This window comes from Parasteatoda tepidariorum, chromosome 2, assembly GCF_982258835.1.
Source record: "Parasteatoda tepidariorum strain Cologne lab strain chromosome 2, Ptep-v5.0, whole genome shotgun sequence".
NCBI lineage: Eukaryota > Metazoa > Arthropoda > Arachnida > Araneae > Theridiidae > Parasteatoda > Parasteatoda tepidariorum.
This window is the reverse complement of record NC_141756.1, coordinates 96598377-96623884: the sequence shown is the minus strand read 5'-3', so window position 1 is coordinate 96623884 and position 25508 is coordinate 96598377. Positions and strand designations below refer to the sequence as shown.

The following is a 25508-nucleotide window of genomic DNA, read 5'->3' as shown; positions in this document are numbered from 1 at the left end:
TCTGATATTGTAAATTATTTAATGGGCTACAAAATAATATACAATATTATGTATAAAAATACATAAAAAATAATTATCTATTTTAAGAAATAATAATATAATGTAATAAAAACAAATCTTATAAAAGTACAAAAAATAGAATTCAACATTAATACAACATTATAAAAATTTAATGTGAAGGGTGAGCTTGTTTTTCAGCACAAATTTTGTCAAACCGTGGTATCATTGAAGATATCGCGGTTCTCAGTTCCTTTTCAATCTTTAAGCAAGATCGATACTTTGTCTTTAAGACAGCTACTGCAGAAAACCCAGTTTCACATAAGTAAGATGTTACAAAGGGCAATAAAATTTCTAAAGCTTTATTTGTTAAAGTAGGAAACTCGTCCTTTACTCGTAACCAAAACGTGACAATATTATTTTCGTGTTGAAACATCTGCTTTAATGTGCTGTCACTAGATAAGTCAATTATCATTTCCTGCTCTGCTGTCGTAAGGCCAAAATCATCATATTTTTCAATCACAAACGGGTTTCTAATCCATTCATATTTGGACATGTCAAGATCTTTAAAGTAAAACGAGAATTGCTCCCTTAAACTGGTCAAGAAGAACTTTACTTTCTTCTATTTCATCTGCAAGACAGGTAATTTTAAAAATGGGAAACATGTCAAAGTCATTATTTTTAAAACTTATTATCCACAGTTCCAATTTTCTTATAAATGCAGTAACCTTGTCTTTCTGGACAAAAGCATGAATTTGAGGCCCTTGCATTGATTTATTTAAAGTACTGAGTCTTTGAAAAATATCCACTAAATACGCAAGTTTTACAAGGAATTTCGTGTCATAAAACAAATTTGCTTCATCTCTATTATTATCAGTAAGGAATATGGCGATCTCTTCTTTTAGCTCAAACACCCTTTAAAGTACTTTGGAACGAGAAAGCCAACGTGCCTCACAATAATATAGAAGAGATGTATATTCTGAACCCATGTCATTACACAATTTTGCGAAAAGCCTTCCTCTTAATGGGCTATTTTTGATAAAATTTACAACTCTTATAATAACTTGAAATACTGTTAGTATATCTTCACCCATATCTCTTGAAGCAAGTGATTGTCTATGAATCATGCAATGCGTCCAACTTGCCCGAGGAGCCACCTTTCGAACTAGTGCCTGTAGACCAGCGTTTTTTCCTGCCATAGATGGAGCTCCATCTGTGTCTCCCACAGAATGTTATATTCATTGAAAAATTTATCAATCATATTAAAAACTTCACTTGCTGTAGTATTGCCTTCAATAGGTTTACAGAATAACATGTCTTCTCTAACATCAGTTTCCACAACATATCTTGCATATGTAATTAAGTGTGCATCCTTAAGAACATCTGTAGCCTCATCTACTTGCAACGCGAAAGAAGATAGTTTTACTTTTTCTATTAATTGATCGCAAAGATCTTCAAATATATCGGATATTCGTCTTCCCACCGTATTATCTGCAAGTGGAAGGATTTTAAGTTGATCAGCATATGATTCACCTAGCATCGTAGCTACCATGTCAATAGCTGCAGGTAGCATTAAAGTTTCTCCTATTACAAGGGGTTTTTTTTGCATTTAGCAATTCTATAAGAAACCTTATAAGACGCAAGCAATGCTTTTTGTGTAACAGACATGGTCTTTGAAAACATTTCTTTTTGTTTATTTAAATTTTCCAATTTTCTTTGGAAAAATTCTATTGTCTTGCCAACGTGATCTGCATGTACGTTTTCGAGATGCCGTTTTAATTTATTTGGTTTCATGCTGTCTGAGGCCAAAGTATTCAGACACAGCAAACACATTGGTCGTTCTTGGCCATTAATGACTTTACATGTAAATCCAAATGATAAGTACATTGGATCATATTTTCTACATTTAGGTTTACTATTTTGCGAAGATGTTCCGCTATTTTCGTTACCTCTTCTTTTGCCGTCTGCTTCTGCTTCATTCAATTTTCTTTTCAACCCAGTTACGTATTTATCCATCTAAGAGGGTTATTATTTTAAATCAAATAAAAATACTTTATAACAGTTTTGAAATTTACCTCAATATTAATTTAGAAGTATACCAAAGCGAGTTTGTAGACAATCTGCGTGGAAACGGTCGAGTTTAACCGACGTTTCTTAACGAAATGCCGCGTGTCTGCTCTCGTCTGGGCGCACGCATCCATCTGTAGTCGCGTCGTCCGAGTTTGAAAAACCCCACAGTCGCGCGCAATTGATGATAGTTCCACACCAGATGTAATGAGCGCTAACTCCGGCCTTGGCTCATAAGCCTTGTCGGGTCCTGCTGCCTGCTTCTGTTTACTGAAGTTTGGCGGGAGTAACCGCGAGAATACCCGGAATGATCCGAGTGCTTGTCTAGTGTTTCCTCGCGCTCGGCTCCAAACGGGAAAGCAAGATGTTTTCGTTCAGCAAGAGTATGGATGGATTTTTTAGCATTTATACCCGAGAAATTCGCGGCGAGGATTGTGGATTACGTATAACCGTTTTTCTGATGAATTTTTTTGACACCTATTTTGACACCTATTCGACTTTTTTGGTTTGTATTCGAAAATGATATTTTGGAATCAGCTGCGTGCCCCCCCTGCAACTGTCTCGCGCCCCCCTAGGGGGGCGCGCCCCACAGTTTGGAACACACTGTTATAGGGAATTACGGGGTTTGATGTGTGTGTGCCTCCTGATATGAATTTTGTCCCTTTTTTAGCCATTATTCGCTCTTTAGCAGAGAAAAATAATTCTTTTTTTATATAGAACACTTTATTCAATTTAAAATATTGAAAAAAGTGTTAAAATATTAACATTAAATAAAATAAATAAATAAAAATCATCACAAATTTATCAGTTTATTAGCTACTATTCGCTGTTTTCCTAAGAAAAAATAGTTATTTTTATATTCAGAAACACTTTACTCACGGTAAAATATTCGAAAAAATATATTTAAAAAATTATATAAGAAAAATTAAAAGCATTTAAAAGTCGACCCCTCGCAGGGATTCGAACCCAGGGTCTGCGGGAAAGCAAATCTACCTTGCCCAAAGCGTTACCAACTTCGCCACGATTCACATGCCATCACCACGAATATTTAGCTTTTAACGCCTCCTCTCCGGTTAGTCAACAAAACATATTTTGGGTCATTGTGGGCCCACTAATAAGTCTATAAAAATTGCTTTAGCATAATTGTTTGTTACATTAAACTCTAAGTTCATGCTGAGTTTGAAGTTTATAGTATGTTAAATGTTATAGGGAGTTATGGGGTTTGATGTGTGTGTGCCCCCTGATATGAATTTTGTCCCTTTTTCTGCCATTATTCGCTCTTCAGCAGAGAAAAATAATTATTTTTTTATATAGAACACTTTATTTCAATTTAAAATATTGAAAAAAGTAGTTAAAATATTAACATTAAATAAAATAAATAAATAAAAATCATCCCCAAATTTATTAGTTTATTAGCTACTATTCGCTGTTTTCAAAAGAAAAAATAGTTATTTTTATTTTCAGAACACTTTGCTCACGGTAAAATATCGAAAAATATATTTAAAAAATTATGTAAAAAAAATTAAAAGCATTTAAAAGTCTACCCTCGGCAGGGATTCGAACCCAGGGTCTGCGGGACTGCAAAGTCAAAATCACTGCAGCATAGCCGTTCCACATCGTCGCCACTTCAGCCAACGAATATTTAGCTTAAAAACGCGTCCTACCCGGTTAGGCAACAAAACAATATTTTTGGGTCATTGTGGGCCCACAAATTCGTCTATAAAAAATTGCTTTAGCATAATTGTTTGTTACAATAAACTGTAAGTTCATGCTGAGTTTGAAGTTTATAGGTTAATTATAGGGAGTTACGGGGTTTGATGTGTGCGTGCCTCCTGATATGAATTTTCCCCCTTTTTTCTGCCATTATTCGCTCTTCAGCAGAGAAAAATAATTCTTTTTTTATATACAACACTTTATTCAATTTAAAATATTGAAAAAGTAGTTAAAATATTTAAATTAAATAAAATAAATGAATAAAAAATCATCCCGAATTTATCCGTTTATTTGCTACTATTCGCTGTTTTCCAAAGAAAAAATAGTTATTTTTATAATCAGCAACACTTTATTCACGTTAAAATATCGAAAAATATATTTAAAAAAATTATACTCGTATAAGATAAATTAAAAAGCATTTAAAAGTCGACCCTCGCAGGGATTCGAACCCAGAGTCTGCGGGACAAGCAAATCTAAGTAGCCCAAAGCGTTACCAACTTCGCCACGCTATCACATGCCATCACCACGAATATTTAGCCTAAAACGCCTCCTCCCGGTTAGTTATCAAAAACATATTTTTGGGTCATTGTGGGCCCACTAATTAGTCTATAAAAAATTGCTTTAGCATAATTGATTGCTATATTAAACTCTAAGTTCATGCTGAGTTTGAAGTTTAAAGGTTAATGTTATAGGAGTTACGGGGTTTGATGTGTGCGTGCCTCCTGATATGAATTTTTGTCCCTTTTTTCTGCCATTATTCGATCTTCAGCAGAGAAAAATAATTATTTTTTATATAGAACACTTTATTCAATTTAAAATATTGAAAAAGTAGTTAAAATATTAACATTAAATAAAATAAATAAATAAAAATCATCCCAAATTTATCAGTTTATTAGCTACTATTCGCTGTTTTCCTAAGAAAAAATAGTTATTTTTATATTCAGAACACTTTACTCATGTTAAAATATCGAAAAATATATTTAAAAAATTATATAAGATAAATTAGAAGCATTTAAAAGTCGACCCTCGCAGGGATTCGAACCCAGGGTCTGCGGGAAAGCAAATCTAAGTAGCCCAAAGCGTTACCAACTTCGCCACGCTTCACATGCTATCACCACGAATATTTAGCCTAAAACGCCTCCTCCCGGTTAGTTATCAAAACATATTTTGGGTCATTGTGGGCCCACTAATTAGTCTATAAAAAATTGCTTTAGCATAATTGATTGCTACATTAAACTCTAAGTTCATGCTGAGTTTGAAGTTTAAAGGTTAATGTTATAGGAGTTACGGGGTTTGATGTGTGCGTGCCTCCTGATATGAATTTTGTCCCTTTTTCTGCCATTATTCGATCTTCAGCAGAGAAAAATAATTATTTTTTTATATAGAACACTTTATTCAATTTAAAATATTGAAAAAGTAGTTAAAATATTAACATTAAATAAAATAAATAAATAAAAATCATCCCAAATTTATTAGTTTATTAGCTACTATTCGCTGTTTTCCTAAGAAAAAATAGTTATTTTTATATTCAGAACACTTTATTCACGTTAAAATATCGAATAATATATTTAAAAAATTATATAAGAAAAATTAAAAGCATTTAAAAGTCTATCCTCGCAGGGATTCGAACCCAGGGTCTGCGGGAAAGCAAATCTACCTTGCCCAAAGCGTTACCAACTTCGCCACGCTTCACATGCCGTCACCACGAATATTTAGCTTAAAACGCCTCTTCCCGGTTAGTCAACAAAACATGTTTTGGGTCATTGTCAGCCCACAAATTAGTCTATAAAAAATTGCTTTAGCATAATTGTTTGTTACATTAAACTCTAAGTTCATGCGGAGTTTGAAGTTTATAGGTTAATGTTGTAGGGAGTTACGGGGTTTGATGTGTGCGTGCCTCCTGATATGAATTTTGTCCCTTTTTCAGCCATTATTCGCTCTTCAGCAGAGAAAAATAATTCTTCTTTTATATAGAACACTTTATTCAATTTAAAATATTGAAAAAGAAGTTAAAATATTAACATTAAATAAAATAAATAAATAAAAATCATCCCAAATTTATCCGTCTATTAGCTACTATTCGCTGTTTTCCGAAGAAAAAATAGTTATTTTTATATTCAGAACACCTTATTCACGTTAAAATATCGAAAAATATATTTAAAATATGATATATAAAAAATTTAAAGCATTTAAAAGTCGACCCTCGCAGGGATTTGAACCCAGGGTCTCCGGGACAGCTAATCTAACTTGTCCAAAGCATTACCAACTTCGCCACGCTTCACATGCCATCACCACGAATATTTAGCTTATAACGCCTCCTCCCGGTTAGTCAACAAAACATATTTTGGGTCATTGTGGGCCCACTAATAAGTCTATAAAAATTGCTTTAGCATAATTGTTTGTTACATTAAACTCTAAGTTCATGCTGAGTTTGAAGTTTATAGGTCAATGTTATAGGGAGTTACGGGGTTTGATGTGTGCGTGCCTCCTGATATGAATTTTGTCCCTTTTTCAGCCATTATTCGCTCTTCAGTAGAGAAAAATAATTCTTCTTTTATATAGAACACTTTATTCAATTTAAAATATTGAAAAAGAAGTTAAAATATTAACATTAAATAAAATAATTAAATAAAAATCATCCCAAATTTATCAGTTTATTAGCTACTATTCGCTGTTTTCAAAAGAAAAAATAGTTATTTTTATTTTCAGAACACTTTACTCACGGTAAAATATCGAAAAATATATTTAAAAAATTATATAAAAAAAAATTAAAAGCATTTAAAAGTCGACCCTCGCAGGGATTCGAACACAGGGTCTGCGGGAAAGCAAATCTAAGTTGCCCAAAGCGTTACCAACTTCGCCACGCTTCACATGCCATCACCACGAATATTTAGCCTAAAACGCCTCCTCCCGGTTAGTTATCAAAACATATTTTGGGTCATTGTTAGCCCACTAATTAGTCTATAAAAAATTGCTTTAGCATAATTGATTGCTACATTAAACTCTAAGTTCATGCTGAGTTTGAAGTTTAAAGGTTAATGTTATAGGGAGTTACGGGGTTTGATGTGTGCGTGCCTCCTGATATGAATTTTGTCCCTTTTTCTGCCATTATTCGATATTCAGCAGAGAAAAATAATTATTTTTTTATATAGAACACTTTATTCAATTTAAAATATTGAAAAAGTAGTTAAAATATTAACATTAAATAAAATAAATAAATAAAAATCATCCCAAATTTATCAGTTTATTAGCTACTATTCGCTGTTTTCCCAAGAAAAAATAGTTATTTTTATATTCAGAACACTTTACTCACGGTAAAATATCGAAAAATATATTTAAAAAATTATATAAGAAAAATTAAAAGCATTTAAAAGTCGACCCTCGCAGGGATTCGAACCCAGGGTCTGCGGGAAAGCAAATCTACCTTGCCCAAAGCGTTACCAACTTCGCCACGCTTCACATGCCGTCACCACGAATATTTAGCTCAAAACGCCTCTTCCCGGTTAGTCAACAAAACATATTTTGGGTCATTGTCAGCCCACAAATTAGTCTATAAAAAATTGCTTTAGTATAATTGTTTGTTACATTAAACTCTAAGTTCATGCGGAGTTTGAAGTTTATAGGTTAATGTTATAGGGAGTTACGGGGTTTGATGTGTGCGTGCCTCCTGATATGAATTTTGTCCCTTTTTCAGCCATTATTCGCTCTTCAGCAGAGAAAAATAATTCTTCTTTTATATAGAACACTTTATTCAATTTAAAATATTGAAAAAGTAGTTAAAATATTAACATTAAATAAAATAAATAAATAAAAATCATCCCAAATTTATCAGTTTATTAGCTACTATTCGCTGTTTTCCTAAGAAAAAATAGTTATTTTTATATTCAGAACACTTTACTCACGGTAAAATATCGAAAAATATATTTAAAAAATTATATAAGAAAAATTAAAAGCATTTAAAAGTCGACCCTCGCAGGGATTCGAACCCAGGGTCTGCGGGAAAGCAAATCTACCTTGCCCAAAGCGTTACCAACTTCGCCACGCTTCACATGCCATCACTACGAATATTTAGCTTAAAACACCTCCTCCCGGTTAGTCAACAAAACATATTTTGGGTCATTGTGGGCCCACTAATTAGTCTATAAAAAATTACTTTAGCATAATTGTTTGTTACATTAAACTCTAAGTTCATGCGGAGTTTGAAGTTTATAGGTTAATGTTATATGGAATTACGGGGTTTGATGTGTGTGTGCCCCCTGATATGAATTTTATCACTTTTTCAGCCATTATTCGCTCTTTAGCAGAGAAAAATAATTCTTTTTTTATATAGAACGCTTTATTCAATTTAAAATATTGTAAAAAGTGTTAAAATATTAACATTAAATAAAATAAATAAATAAAAATCATCACAAATTTATCCGTTTATTAGCTACTATTCGCTGTTTTCCAAAGAAAAAATAGTTATTTTTATATTCAGAACACTTTATTCACGTTAAAATATCGAAAAATATATTTAAAAAATTATATAAAAAAAAGTAAAAGCATTTAAAAGTCTATCCTCGCAGGGATTCGAACCCAGGGTCTCCGGGACAGCTAATCTAACTTGTCCAAAGCGTTACCAACTTCGCCACGATTCACATGCCATCACCACGAATATTTAGCTTTTAACGCCTCCTCCCGGTTAGTCAACAAAACATATTTTGGGTCATTGTGGGCCCACTAATAAGTCTATAAAAATTGCTTTAGCATAATTGTTTGTTACATTAAACTCTAAGTTCATGCTGAGTTTGAAGTTTATAGGTTAATGTTATAGGGAGTTACGGGGTTTGATGTGTGTGTGCCCCCTGATATGAATTTTGTCCCTTTTTCTGCCATTATTCGCTCTTCAGCAGAGAAAAATAATTATTTTTTTATATAGAACACTTTATTCAATTTAAAATATTGAAAAAGTAGTTAAAATATTAACATTAAATAAAATAAATAAATAAAAATCATCCCAAATTTATTAGTTTATTAGCTACTATTCGCTGTTTTCAAAAGAAAAAATAGTTATTTTTATTTTCAGAACACTTTGCTCACGGTAAAATATCGAAAAATATATTTAAAAAATTATGTAAAAAAAATTAAAAGCATTTAAAAGTCTACCCTCGCAGGGATTCGAACCCAGGGTCTGCGGGACTGCAAATCTAACTTGCCCATAGTGTTGCCAACTTCGCCACGCTTCACATGCCTTCACAACGAATATTTAGCTTAAAACGCGTCCTACCGGTTAGGCAACAAAACATATTTTGGGTCATTGTGGGCCCACAAATTCGTCTATAAAAAATTGCTTTAGCATAATTGTTTGTTACAATAAACTGTAAGTTCATGCTGAGTTTGAAGTTTATAGGTTAATTATAGGGAGTTACGGGGTTTGATGTGTGCGTGCCTCCTGATATGAATTTTCCCCCTTTTTTCTGCCATTATTCGCTCTTCAGCAGAGAAAAATAATTCTTTTTTTATATACAACACTTTATTCAATTTAAAATATTGAAAAAGTAGTTAAAATATTTAAATTAAATAAAATAAATGAATAAAAATCATCCCGAATTTATCCGTTTATTTGCTACTATTCGCTGTTTTCCAAAGAAAAAATAGTTATTTTTATAATCAGAGCACTTTATTCACGTTAAAATATCGAAAAATATATTTAAAAAATTATACTCGTATAAGATAAATTAAAAGCATTTAAAAGTCGACCCTCGCAGGGATTCGAACCCAGAGTCTGCGGGAAAGCAAATCTAAGTAGCCCAAAGCGTTACCAACTTCGCCACGCTTCACATGCCATCACCACGAATATTTAGCCTAAAACGCCTCCTCCCGGTTAGTTATCAAAACATATTTTGGGTCATTGTGGGCCCACTAATTAGTCTATAAAAAATTGCTTTAGCATAATTGATTGCTATATTAAACTCTAAGTTCATGCTGAGTTTGAAGTTTAAAGGTTAATGTTATAGGAGTTACGGGGTTTGATGTGTGCGTGCCTCCTGATATGAATTTTGTCCCTTTTTCTGCCATTATTCGATCTTCAGCAGAGAAAAATAATTATTTTTTATATAGAACACTTTATTCAATTTAAAATATTGAAAAAGTAGTTAAAATATTAACATTAAATAAAATAAATAAATAAAAATCATCCCAAATTTATCAGTTTATTAGCTACTATTCGCTGTTTTCCTAAGAAAAAATAGTTATTTTTATATTCAGAACACTTTACTCATGTTAAAATATCGAAAAATATATTTAAAAAATTATATAAGATAAATTAGAAGCATTTAAAAGTCGACCCTCGCAGGGATTCGAACCCAGGGTCTGCGGGAAAGCAAATCTAAGTAGCCCAAAGCGTTACCAACTTCGCCACGCTTCACATGCTATCACCACGAATATTTAGCCTAAAACGCCTCCTCCCGGTTAGTTATCAAAACATATTTTGGGTCATTGTGGGCCCACTAATTAGTCTATAAAAAATTGCTTTAGCATAATTGATTGCTACATTAAACTCTAAGTTCATGCTGAGTTTGAAGTTTAAAGGTTAATGTTATAGGAGTTACGGGGTTTGATGTGTGCGTGCCTCCTGATATGAATTTTGTCCCTTTTTCTGCCATTATTCGATCTTCAGCAGAGAAAAATAATTATTTTTTTATATAGAACACTTTATTCAATTTAAAATATTGAAAAAGTAGTTAAAATATTAACATTAAATAAAATAAATAAATAAAAATCATCCCAAATTTATTAGTTTATTAGCTACTATTCGCTGTTTTCCTAAGAAAAAATAGTTATTTTTATATTCAGAACACTTTATTCACGTTAAAATATCGAATAATATATTTAAAAAATTATATAAGAAAAATTAAAAGCATTTAAAAGTCTATCCTCGCAGGGATTCGAACCCAGGGTCTGCGGGAAAGCAAATCTACCTTGCCCAAAGCGTTACCAACTTCGCCACGCTTCACATGCCGTCACCACGAATATTTAGCTTAAAACGCCTCTTCCCGGTTAGTCAACAAAACATGTTTTGGGTCATTGTCAGCCCACAAATTAGTCTATAAAAAATTGCTTTAGCATAATTGTTTGTTACATTAAACTCTAAGTTCATGCGGAGTTTGAAGTTTATAGGTTAATGTTGTAGGGAGTTACGGGGTTTGATGTGTGCGTGCCTCCTGATATGAATTTTGTCCCTTTTTCAGCCATTATTCGCTCTTCAGCAGAGAAAAATAATTCTTCTTTTATATAGAACACTTTATTCAATTTAAAATATTGAAAAAGAAGTTAAAATATTAACATTAAATAAAATAAATAAATAAAAATCATCCCAAATTTATCCGTCTATTAGCTACTATTCGCTGTTTTCCGAAGAAAAAATAGTTATTTTTATATTCAGAACACCTTATTCACGTTAAAATATCGAAAAATATATTTAAAATATGATATATAAAAAATTTAAAGCATTTAAAAGTCGACCCTCGCAGGGATTCGAACCCAGGATCTGCGGGAAAGCAAATCTAAGTTGCCCAAAGCGTTACCAACTTCGCCACGCTTCACATGCCATCACCACGAATATTTAGCCTAAAACGCCTCCTTCCGGTTAGTTATCAAAACATATTTTGGGTCATTGTGGGCCCACTAACTAGTCTATAAAAAATTGCTTTAGCATAATTGATTGCTACATTAAACTCTAAGTTCATGCTGAGTTTGAAGTTTAAAGGTTAATGTTATAGGAGTTACGGGGTTTGATATGTGCGTGCCTCCTGATATGAATTTATCCCTTTTTCTGCCATTATTCGATCTTCAGCAGAGAAAAATAATTATTTTTTTATATAGAACACTTTATTCAATTTAAAATATTGAAAAAGTAGTTAAAATATTAACATTAAATAAAATAAATAAATAAAAATCATCCCAAATTTATCAGTTTATTAGCTACTATTCGCTGTTTTCCTAAGAAAAAATAGTTATTTTTATATTCAGAACACTTTACTCACGGTAAAATATCGAAAAATATATTTAAAAAATTATATAAGAAAAATTAAAAGCATTTAAAAGTCGACCCTCGCAGGGATTCGAACCCAGGGTCTGCGGGAAAGCAAATCTACCTTGCCCAAAGCGTTACCAACTTCGCCACGCTTCACATGCCATCACTACGAATATTTAGCTTAAAACACCTCTTCCCGGTTAGTCAACAAAACATATTTTGGGTCATTGTCAGCCCACAAATTAGTCTATAAAAAATTGCTTTAGTATAATTGTTTGTTACATTAAACTCTAAGTTCATGCGGAGTTTGAAGTTTATAGGTTAATGTTATAGGGAGTTACGGGGTTTGATGTGTGCGTGCCTCCTGATATGAATTTTGTCCCTTTTTCAGCCATTATTCGCTCTTCAGCAGAGAAAAATAATTCTTCTTTTATATAGAACACTTTATTCAATTTAAAATATTGAAAAAGTAGTTAAAATATTAACATTAAATAAAATAAATAAATAAAAATCATCCCAAATTTATCAGTTTATTAGCTACTATTCGCTGTTTTCCTAAGAAAAAATAGTTATTTTTATATTCAGAACACTTTACTCACGGTAAAATATCGAAAAATATATTTAAAAAATTATATAAGAAAAATTAAAAGCATTTAAAAGTCGACCTTCGCAGGGATTCGAACCCAGGGTCTGCGGGAAAGCAAATCTACCTTGCCCAAAGCGTTACCAACTTCGCCACGCTTCACATGCCATCACTACGAATATTTAGCTTAAAACACCTCCTCCCGGTTAGTCAACAAAACATATTTTGGGTCATTGTGGGCCCACTAATTAGTCTATAAAAAATTACTTTAGCATAATTGTTTGTTACATTAAACTCTAAGTTCATGCGGAGTTTGAAGTTTATAGGTTAATGTTATATGGAATTACGGGGTTTGATGTGTGTGTGCCCCCTGATATGAATTTTATCCCTTTTTCAGCCATTATTCGCTCTTTAGCAGAGAAAAATAATTCTTTTTTTATATAGAACGCTTTATTCAATTTAAAATATTGTAAAAAGTGTTAAAATATTAACATTAAATAAAATAAATAAATAAAAATCATCACAAATTTATCCGTTTATTAGCTACTATTCGCTGTTTTCCAAAGAAAAAATAGTTATTTTTATATTCAGAACACTTTATTCACGTTAAAATATCGAAAAATATATTTAAAAAATTATATAAAAAAAAGTAAAAGCATTTAAAAGTCTATCCTCGCAGGGATTCGAACCCAGGGTCTCCGGGACAGCTAATCTAACTTGTCCAAAGCGTTACCAACTTCGCCACGATTCACATGCCATCACCACGAATATTTAGCTTTTAACGCCTCCTCCCGGTTAGTCAACAAAACATATTTTGGGTCATTGTGGGCCCACTAATAAGTCTATAAAAATTGCTTTAGCATAATTGTTTGTTACATTAAACTCTAAGTTCATGCTGAGTTTGAAGTTTATAGGTTAATGTTATAGGGAGTTACGGGGTTTGATGTGTGTGTGCCCCCTGATATGAATTTTGTCCCTTTTTCTGCCATTATTCGCTCTTCAGCAGAGAAAAATAATTATTTTTTTATATAGAACACTTTATTCAATTTAAAATATTGAAAAAGTAGTTAAAATATTAACATTAAATAAAATAAATAATAAAAATCATCCCAAATTTATCAGTTTATTAGCTACTATTCGCTGTTTTCAAAAGAAAAAATAGTTATTTTTATTTTCAGAACACTTTACTCACGGTAAAATATCGAAAAATATATTTAAAAAATTATGTAAAAAAAATTAAAAGCATTTAAAAGTCTACCCTCGCAGGGATTCGAACCCAGGGTCTGCGGGACTGCAAATCTAACTTGCCCATAGTGTTGCCAACTTCGCCACGCTTCACATACCTTCACAACGAATATTTAGCTTAAAACGCGTCCTACCGGTTAGGCAACAAAACATATTTTGGGTCATTGTGGGCCCACAAATTCGTCTATAAAAAATTGCTTTAGCATAATTGTTTGTTACAATAAACTGTAAGTTCATGCTGAGTTTGAAGTTTATAGGTTAATGTTATAGGGAGTTACGGGGTTTGATGTGTGCGTGCCTCCTGATATGAATTTTCCCCCTTTTTTCTGCCATTATTCGCTCTTCAGCAGAGAAAAATAATTCTTTTTTTATATACAACACTTTATTCAATTTAAAATATTGAAAAAGTAGTTAAAATATTTAAATTAAATAAAATAAATGAATAAAAATCATCCCGAATTTATCCGTTTATTTGCTACTATTCGCTGTTTTCCAAAGAAAAAATAGTTATTTTTATAATCAGAACACTTTATTCACGTTAAAATATCGAAAAATATATTTAAAAAATTATACTCGTATAAGATAAATTAAAAGCATTTAAAAGTCGACCCTCGCAGGGATTCGAACCCAGAGTCTGCGGGAAAGCAAATCTAAGTAGCCCAAAGCGTTACCAACTTCGCCACGCTTCACATGCCATCACCACGAATATTTAGCCTAAAACGCCTCCTCCCGGTTAGTTATCAAAACATATTTTGGGTCATTGTGGGCCCACTAATTAGTCTATAAAAAATTGCTTTAGCATAATTGATTGCTATATTAAACTCTAAGTTCATGCTGAGTTTGAAGTTTAAAGGTTAATGTTATAGGAGTTACGGGGTTTGATGTGTGCGTGCCTCCTGATATGAATTTTGTCCCTTTTTCTGCCATTATTCGATCTTCAGCAGAGAAAAATAATTATTTTTTATATAGAACACTTTATTCAATTTAAAATATTGAAAAAGTAGTTAAAATATTAACATTAAATAAAATAAATAAATAAAAATCATCCCAAATTTATCAGTTTATTAGCTACTATTCGCTGTTTTCCTAAGAAAAAATAGTTATTTTTATATTCAGAACACTTTACTCACGTTAAAATATCGAAAAATATATTTAAAAATTTATATAAGATAAATTAGAAGCATTTAAAAGTCGACCCTCGCAGGGATTCGAACCCAGGGTCTGCGGGAAAGCAAATATAAGTAGCCCAAAGCGTTACCAACTTCGCCACGCTTCACATGCCATCACCACGAATATTTAGCCTAAAACGCCTCCTCCCGGTTAGTTATCAAAACATATTTTGGGTCATTGTGGGCCCACTAATTAGTCTATAAAAAATTGCTTTAGCATAATTGATTGCTACATTAAACTCTAAGTTCATGCTGAGTTTGAAGTTTAAAGGTTAATGTTATAGGAGTTACGGGGTTTGATGTGTGCGTGCCTCCTGATATGAATTTTGTCCCTTTTTCTGCCATTATTCGATCTTCAGCAGAGAAAAATAATTATTTTTTTATATAGAACACTTTATTCAATTTAAAATATTGAAAAAGTAGTTAAAATATTAACATTAAATAAAATAAATAAATAAAAATCATCCCAAATTTATTAGTTTATTAGCTACTATTCGCTGTTTTCCTAAGAAAAAATAGTTATTTTTATATTCAGAACACTTTATTCACGTTAAAATATCGAATAATATATTTAAAAAATTATATAAGAAAAATTAAAAGCATTTAAAAGTCTATCCTCGCAGGGATTCGAACCCAGGGTCTGCGGGAAAGCAAATCTACCTTGCCCAAAGCGTTACCAACTTCGCCACGCTTCACATGCCGTCACCACGAATATTTAGCTTAAAACGCCTCTTCCCGGTTAGTCAACAAAACATGTTTTGGGTCATTGTCAGCCCACAAATTAGTCTATAAAAAATTGCTTTAGCATAATTGTTTGTTACATTAAACTCTAAGTTCATGCGGAGTTTGAAGTTTATAGGTTAATGTTGTAGGGAGTTACGGGGTTTGATGTGTGCGTGCCTCCTGATATGAATTTTGTCCCTTTTTCAGCCATTATTCGCTCTTCAGCAGAGAAAAATAATTCTTCTTTTATATAGAACACTTTATTCAATTTAAAATATTGAAAAAGAAGTTAAAATATTAACATTAAATAAAATAAATAAATAAAAATCATCCCAAATTTATCCGTCTATTAGCTACTATTCGCTGTTTTCCAAAGAAAAAATAGTTATTTTTATATTCAGAACACCTTATTCACGTTAAAATATCGAAAAATATATTTAAAAAATGATATAAAAAAAAACTAAGCATTTAAAAGTCGCCCCTCGCAGGGATTTGAACCCAGGGTCTGCGGGACAGCAAATCTAACTTGCCCAAAGCGTTGCCAACTTCGCCACGCTTCACATGCCGTCAGCACGAATATTTAGCTTTTAACGCCTCCTCCCGGTTAGTCAACAAAACATATTTTGGGTCATTGTGGGCCCACTAATTAGTCTATAAAAAATTGCTTTAGCATAATTGTTTGTTACATTAAACTCTAAGTTCATGCTGAGTTTGAAGTTTATAAGTTAATGTTATAGGGAGTTACGGGGTTTGACGTGTGCGTGCCTCCTGATATGAATTTTGTCCCTTTTTCAGCCATTATTCGCTCTTCAGCAGAGAAAAATAATTCTTTTTTTATATAGAACACTTTATTCAATTTAAAATATTAAAAAAGTAGTTAAAATATTAACATTAAATAAAATAAATAAATAAAAATCATCCCAAATTTATCAGTTTATTAGCTACTATTCGCTGTTTTCAAAAGAAAAAATAGTTATTTTTATTTTCAGAACACTTTACTCACGGTAAAATATCGAAAAATATATTTAAAAAATTATATAAAAAAAAATTAAAAGCATTTAAAAGTCGACCCTCGCAGGGATTCGAACCCAGGGTCTGCGGGACTGCAAATCTAACTTGCCCATAGCGTTGCCAACTTCGCCACGCTTCACATGCCATCACAACGAATATTTAGCTTAAAATGAGTCCTCCCGGTTAGTCAACAAAACATATTTTGGGTCATTGTGGGCCCACAAATTCGTCTATAAAAAATTGCTTTAGCATAATTGTTTGTTACATTAAACTCTAAGTTCATGCTGAGTTTGAAGTTTATAGGTTAATGTTATAGGGAGTTACGGGGTTTGATGTGTGCGTGCCTCCTGATATGAATTTTCCCCCTTTTTTCTGCCATTATTCGCTCTTCAGCAGAGAAAAATAATTCTTTTTTTATATACAACACTTTATTCAATTTAAAATATTGAAAAAGTAGTTAAAATATTTAAATTAAATAAAATAAATAAATAAAAATCATCCCGAATTTATCCGTTTATTTGCTACTATTCGCTGTTTTCCAAAGAAAAAATAGTTATTTTTTTATTCAGAACACTTTATTCACGTTAAAATATCGAAAAATATATTTAAAAAATTATATAAAAAAAAGTAAAAGCATTTAAAAGTCTATCCTCGCAGGGATTCGAACCCAGGGTCTCCGGGACATCAAATCTATCTTATCCAAAGCGTTACCAACTTCGCCATGCTTCACATGCCATCACCACGAATATTTAGCTTATAACGCCTCCTCCCGGTTAGTCAACAAAACATATTTTGGGTCATTATGGGCCCACTAATCAGACTATAAAAAATTGCTTTAGCATAATTGTTTGTTACATTAAACTCTAAGTTCATGCTGAGTTTGAAGTTTATAAGTTAATGTTATAGGGAGTTACGGGGTTTGACGTGTGCGTGCCTCCTGATATGAATTTTGTCCCTTTTTCAGCCATTATTCGCTCTTCAGCAGAGAAAAATAATTCTTTTTTTATATAGAACACTTTATTCAATTTAAAATATTGAAAAAGTAGTAGTAGTATATGGGGGGGGCTAGAGGACACTTTTGCCCTTTCCATATACTACTATTGATTTCCTATTTTTTATATTAAAAAAATTTAAAATAGACCAATATTTTACATTTTTATATGAAAAATCAGCATATTTAAAAATTCTTATTTTTATATTAATAATTTTTATTTTATTAAAACCTTATTGAAAATATCGTTTTTTATTTTACATGCTATCTCTCTTACAATCTTACGACTGGGAAAAATAAATCCCTGACTGTAATCTTATCCATTTATTTAAGAACATTTTACTACCTATAAATGGAAAGTATTGAAAAAGAGAGAAATAAAAAGTTGTTAGAGCAATTAAAAAATGATCTAAGATTAGTTAAACTACAATCAGAAATTAGGAAAAATAATGAAATAAAATTAGAAGAAGATATAGGAATACAAAAATCATTAGCCGATTTTCACGAACCTGTACTTCATCAAATGGAAAAACTAGAAACTTCTAGACAACAAAACTTGCTAGGTATAAAAGATGCTGTTGATAATTTATCTTTCACTATGAATGAGACCTATAGATCTTTACCTCAGATAGAGAATCAGTCAGAGGAAGATTATACTGAAGATGTAGGAAGTATGTTTTTAAAAATAGATATAGACAAAAATTTAGATAAAGAATTATTAGACGAATTAGAATTTGAATTACCTTCAATAATGTGGAATAAAACTGATGAAGATATTGAAGAAGTTATTAAAAGGGCAAAAGCAAAAAGAGATCAATTTAAAAGAGAAAAAGGAAATGAAACCAAAAATAGAAATTTAACAAACAACAAAGATGAGTATCAGAAAAGGATTGATAATGCTGATTATAAAATGAATATGATGAAAAGATATTTAGAAGCTTTATCAGCTATTAAACAAGGTAGACATTACACAGGAAAAGGTTTAGAAGATAAACTGAATATCTTAGTTGATCTGACAGATAAAATTTGTAAAGGTTCTAAAAGTAAAAAATTGTATAATAAAACTGTAGATTTGTTGGATTTACTTTTAAGAGAGGGAACTATGACAAACGATCAGGTAAAGGAATACTATGGAAAATTTCTTAGTATATAAATGAGTAATTATATTGTAAAAAAAGTATACTTGAGCGACAGTCAGATTTCTAAATTGAAATCAGCTTATAAAAATGGTGAAGAACTTAGTTTACAAATAGATAAAAGTAAAACACCCAATTTTGATTTACATTTAACAGCTACACAAATTAACCAAATTGATAAAGGTAAAAGAATTAAAATATCAAAGACTCAACTGAAAAAGAATGGAGGGTTTTTACCATTTTTAGTACCTTTACTTTCTACTTTAGCATTAGGAGCAGCTAGTGGAGCAGCTGGTTGGGGTACTAAAAAAGTATTGGACAAAATTTCTGGATCGGGTAAAAAAAAAAAACCTTGTGGAAAGGGAGTCTATCAGCCATGGGAATATCCAACAAAATGATTGAAAACAATATGAAAAATGAAAAAGGATTTAGAGGTATATTTACTATAGATATGTTACCTAAAAAGATAAGAAAATTTGAAAACGGAATTATAAATTTAGATGTATCTACAGGCCCTGGAACTCATTGGGTTTGTTATTATAATGATCCAAAATATAATTTTGTTGAATATTTTGATCCTTTTGGAGAATATAAATATAACAATAGAATAATAAAAAATGATTTTCTTCCTCAAAACATACTAAGTTATTTAAATACTTCTGGAAAAGAAATTAGATATAACGATAGTTTTTTACAAAGTCCTAGTTCTGTAAGATGTGGTTTCTATTGTATGAAATATATAACTGAAAGAAATAAAAATAAATCTCCTATTGAAGTTTTATATTCATTTACTCAAGAACCTAGTAATTTAAATGAAAAAATTGTTCTTTATAAATGAAGTATATTATATTAGATTCGAAAAACGTAGATAAATCTGAAGATTTCACCATTGAGTATTCGAGACCTTTTCATTTTACAGAGATAGCTCTTCAGTCTTTTTCAATGTATATTTCATGGAATAATATTACGGAGAAAAATAATAAATTTTCATATTTTGATGGAGTCAAATGGACAGATTTCATTATTCCTCATGGTCATTATAGTATAAGAGGTTTGAATCGTTATATGGTAAAATATTTTGGAAATGATTCACCTATATTATTTGGAATAATAGAAGAAAGACAAAGGTTTAGTATTAAACTCGAGAAGAATTATAAAATTGATTTATCTAAAAGTGAATTGTACAAAATTTTAGGATTCGAACCCAAAATATATGAAGAGGAAGAGCAAGAAGGTAAATTTATTGCTGATATAGCTAATGGTAATGATAATATTTATATTCACTGTGATATAGTGGATGGTGCTTATATAAATCAGTTTCAATCTCAAGTTATTTATTCTTTTACATCATCAAATCCTCCTGGAAGTTTATATACTAAAGAATTTGATAAACTAATATTTTTTCCGGTTAAATCTGATTCTATTAATCGAATTAGAATGAGAATTACAAATCATAGAGGTGAACTAATTGATTTAAATAAACAAGAAGTACAGTACAAATTTATTGCTAAATAAATGAATAAACAAAGATTGTACAGAAAGAGTAAAAAAATACAAGGAAGAGGCTTCTTTTCAGACTTTATAAGTCCAATTGTAGAAGATAAATCTAAGGAATTTGTGAGAGAAAAATTGAATGAAATATTTTCTAAAAATAAAAAACATGGTACTGGATTGAAATTTTTTATTCCTAAATAAATGGATAAAATTTACGATTTGAAAGACACTAGTTATTATTATAATAACGACGTTGAAAGTTTTGAATATAGAGAATTAAAAAGTGAAAATAGAAATAATATTCATGAAAATGCTACATATAATTTCTTTATCAATGATACAAATGCTAATATTTTATATTCTGCGGGATATCTGCAACAAGAATTAAAAATTGTAAAAGGAGATGGAGGTGTAATAAGTAATGAAAATGTTACTCTAGTGAATGGAGGAGGTCTCATAAATTCAAACAGGTTGATTATAGGAAATACTGAAGTTGAATCCACTATAAATTATAAAGCCATTATGAATCAAGTATTAGGGATGATTAACTTCACCCCTGATTATTCAACATCGGAAGCTACTAACATGTTCTTTTATGTAGATACAACTGATTCTGTAGATAGAAACAATTTCAAATATAATGGAAATCTGATAGATACTACCAAAATAACTGATTTTTTTAAAAACCTTAAACTAAATGAAAGTTTTAACGAAGGATTTTCAAAAAGATGTAAATTTACTAAAAATAGTCAAACAGTAAAAATATGGATTCCTTTAAAGTATATATTTGATTTCTTTAACGAATATAAAAAAGTAATGACAGGTTTCCAAGTTAAAATAGAAATTCAAAGAAATGATAGTAAAAATATGTTGTATACAGATATTCAAAATCCAGATTTTAAGGTTCTTGTTGAAGATTTATCACTTTGGTTACCTTATGTTAGATTTAAAAATTCAGCATCTGTAAAATTCAATGAATTAAAATTATCAAATACTCCTATAGAAATAAATTGGGATCATTATAACATTATCAAATCAAATGTATTTTATAAAAATTCCAGTGGGTCTTATTCTATTCCTGCTACATCTGATGAAGTTTTGAGTTTATATGTCATTCCTCAATATGAAGATAGAAATGAAAACATGAATCAAAATAATATGATGTTTGATCACTTGGATATGATAGAATGTTGGTTAATGATTAATAACATTAAAGTTCCCACTGTAAGTTATATGATGGACTTTAATAAAAATGATTATAATCGATTATATTATGCTCTTTTAGAATCAGGAATGAATAATATAAATTCTGAAACTGGTTGTATGATAAACTATTCAAATTTCAGTAAGTATCCTATAATTTGTTTCAACTTGGCAAACCATGAAAATTATACGAACTTAAGTAATTTAATGATTGAATTCAATTGGAGGTTGAGAAATAATACTACTAAAAATTATGTTTTTTACTTTATTTTGAAAGAAAGAAACAAATGCTCCTTGAATATGTCAACTCAAGATATAAAAATGATTAAGACTCTGAAAACATAAAGGATTTTTTCTATTTTAATAAATGGCCGCTTATTATCCACTTTACGACGATGAAATAAAAGAAGGACCTTTAGGACCACCAGGTGTAGGATTTAAATTAACGAATGATGGTAATTATGATATGGAAAGTAAACTATTAAAAAATGTTTTACATCCTCAGGAAGATAATGATTCTTCAACTAAAAAATATGTAGATGATTTAAAAAATAAGTGTTTGATTCGTAATAACGGTTATTTTAATGCTAAAAATAAATGTATTAGAAATATAGCTACTCCTCTAGAGGACAATGATGCTTCAACTAAAAAATATGTCGATGAATTAAAAGACAAAAGTTTAATACATGATGAAAATAATTTTGATGCTAAAAATAAAATCATATCAAATGTAAAAGAACCTGAAAAAGAAGGCGATGTGGTTACCAAAAAACATCTTGATTATTATTGTATACTGTGGGATAAAATTAATAGAAGTTATTATGCTCACAACGAAAGAATATCGAGTGTAAAATGGCCCATAAATGATACTGACGTTGCCAATAAATATTACGTTGATAATAAAACTTTTTGCGCTACCACAGATAGACTTGTTCAGTTTACAGGTGTAGGTTACAAGACTTTTGAATTCAACGAAACTACTTCAAAACTTTTAGATTCAAACTTAAAATTATCACAAAACATGTATATGAAAATTACAATTTTTTTAGCCTGTGACAAAATGAATGAAAAGCCTAAAATACGTTTAGAAAAAGTGAAAGAAGTACTTCTTGATAAAGAGATAAATGTTAATGAAGATTCAATAACTATGTTTGCGTATGGAAAGTTAAATGAAGTTTTAACATTATCAGTGCTAACAGGAGGAGGTTGTAAATTAAAGCCTTATTTACATATTGAAAAGATAAATTTTTCTTCTTAATAAATGGCCAATGAAATTAATTGGAACGACTTTTCTAGAAAGAAACTTTCAGAAGATGTAATTATAAGTTTAGCAGATTATTTAAGATGGGAATATGTGTTTCAATTTTCTGAATTGTCTGAAGTTTTAATCGAACGATATGTACAGCCAAATGATTGGTATATTATTTCTCAATATCAAAAACTCAATGAACCTTTTATTGAAAAACATGCCTCTGATGTAGATTGGGAAAAAATATGTAGATACCAAACCTTATCTATCCGTTTTATTGAGAGACATTTAGATAAAGTGACTTGGTATGAAATATCAAGATTCCAAAAATTGGATTTAAGATTTATAGAAAATTATTCTGACCGTTTAAATATGAATGTTGTATCTAGATATCAAAAATTATCAATGAACCTTATAAGAAAATTTCAAGATTATGTAAATTGGGATTATATTATACAGTATCAAGATATTGATAAAGACTTTGTAATAGAATTTGTTTCTAAAATAGATTTCTGTCTTTTAATAAAAAATAAAAGTAATATATTACCAGAAGAATTTTATAATTCAAACAAAGAAAAGATAGTTTGTATACTTCTTGCGGAAATTTGTCATAATACACGAGTACCGCTATATGAACCATTAAAAGAATAAATTATTTAAAAAAAAATATTTTTATTTTAATAATAGTTTTTACTCGTAGTAGATTATTTTTTACTCGCAGTAGATTATTTTTTAATTAATAAATGTATTCTAAAATTGTAATTAAAGACTATAATGAACCAGATGAATTTAAAGATCCAAATCAACATCCTCTATTGCCTATACATCCCTTTAGATTAATCATAAATGGTTCTTCCAACAGTGGAAAATCGAACTTATTAATCAATTTAATTTATGACTATTTACACTTTGATAGACTTTACATGTGTACAAAAGACATATTTGAATCTAAGTATAAAAAATTACAAGAAAAATACATTCAATTTACAGATGTAGAATTAGAAGATATTCAAAAATGTAAAGGTTTAAAGAATAAAAAAGAAGTTTTGAAAGAATATAAAAAATTTAAAAAAGATCAAGTTTTGTTTTCTTCCAAACTAGAGGATTTTATTACCGTAGATGACTTGGATCCTTCCTATATGAATTTAGTTGTATTTGATGATTGTATATGTGAAAAAGATCAACAATCTATAGAAGAATTTTTTATACGTGGAAGAAAGAAAAATACATCCCTTATCTATATAAGTCAGTACTATTATAAAATACCTATAACCATCAGAAGTAACAGCAATTATTTTATATTTTTCGATATGAAACAAAAAGAAATTAAACAAATAATACGAGAAATAGATGGTCAATTAACAAAAGAAGAATTTAATAAAATGTATAAGAACTGTATCAAAAAACCATATGATTTTTTAGTTTTAGATTTAGTCAATCCTAATATGAGGTACCGAAATAAAGAATTTGTGTAATGGAAGAATATTTGGAGAAAAGAATTTTTATTCACAGAAAAAGTTATAACTCAATTGAATGGCTACAAATACATATAATTTTTTATTACCTATAAATGACGTGTAAAAGTAATATATTCAAAGTTGGAAAATTAAGTAAAGACGGAAAGTTCAAGTTTTGTTGTAAAGAATGTGGTCAAAAAGGATCTGGCTTTATCAATTCAGCAATTAATAATTTACCCTTTGAAATGCATTTACCAGGACATCAATTTACAGGACCTGGAACACAATTATTACATGGAAAGAAAAGATTAAACGATGATTTAACATATAAAGAATGGAGTAAGCCCATTAACAGAGTAGATGAAATAGCATATAAACATGATGTTTGTTACCTTAAAAATAAAGATACTAAAACTAGAAATGATGTATGTGATAAAAATATGATAGAAGAGTTAAATACAATTCCAAATCCTACAATCAGGGAAAGAATAGAAAGAGGAATTGTTAAACCTATTATCAAAGCCAAAAGAACATTCGGTATGGGTATGATTTATTGTTTAAAATGTAAAAATTTTACTAATACTAAAGATGTTTATGAAGAAACTTCTAAAAATGGAAGATTGACGAGGAAAGGTATATGTGAAGTTTGTGGATCTAAAAAAAGTACTTTTTTAAAGAAAACGGGGTCATAAAAACAGTTTATTATGATCCCGAAAAAGGTTATTGTGGTATCAATGAATTAAAAAGAAAAACAGGTTTATCTCAAAAACAAATTACAGAATTTTTACATGAACAAGATGTTTATACTAGACATAAACCAATTATTCGTAAATTTAGAAGAAGGAGATGTTACGTTTCACATATTGATGATCAATGGCAAGCGGATTTATTATTTATAAAACCATTTAGTAAATATAATAGTGGAGTTAATTATATTTTAACAGTTATTGATATGTTTAGTAAATATGCTTGGGTTATTCCAATAAAAAGAAAAACAGGCGAAGAAGTATCAAATGCTTTCAAGTTAATATTTAAAGAACGAATTCCAGAGAAACTACAAACGGATAAAGGTACGGAATTTATTAATAAAGATACTCAAAAATTATTCAAAGATAATAATATTCAATGGTTTACTACTGAAAATGTTGAAATAAAATGTTCTATTGTTGAAAGATTTAATCGAACAATTAATGGAAAAATAAGAAAATATATGGCTACAAATAATACAAATAAATACTTAGAAGTACTAGATAAATTAGTTTATAATTATAATAATTCTTATCATCGATCTATTAAAATGACACCCTCACAAGCCAGTCGGACAGAAAATGAAAGTATCGTATACAATAATTTATTTTCTAAAAAAGAAATAAAGAAACCAAAGTTTAAAATAGGCGATAAAGTTAGAATTTCAAAATATAAAGAAACATTTACCAGAGGTTATCATCCTACATTT

The 25508-nt window shown here is 30.0% G+C and overlaps 1 protein-coding gene across 1 annotated transcript; it reads right to left on the bottom strand.

The window, feature by feature from the left end:
* Positions 1–1162: 1162 nt before the first annotated feature.
* Positions 1163–1606, bottom strand: LOC147815933 (zinc finger BED domain-containing protein 5-like). The gene has a single exon (XM_087156658.1). It carries the CDS (start codon positions 1604–1606, stop codon positions 1163–1165), a length of 444 nt encoding a protein of 147 aa, XP_087012784.1.
* Positions 1607–25508: the final 23902 nt, after the last annotated feature.

Bases quoted from the DNA above. Each gene is read 5' to 3' on its own strand.
- LOC147815933 (XM_087156658.1), bottom strand. From the start codon at position 1,606: ATGCAAAAAAAACCCCTTGTAATAGGAGAAACTTTAATGCTACCTGCA.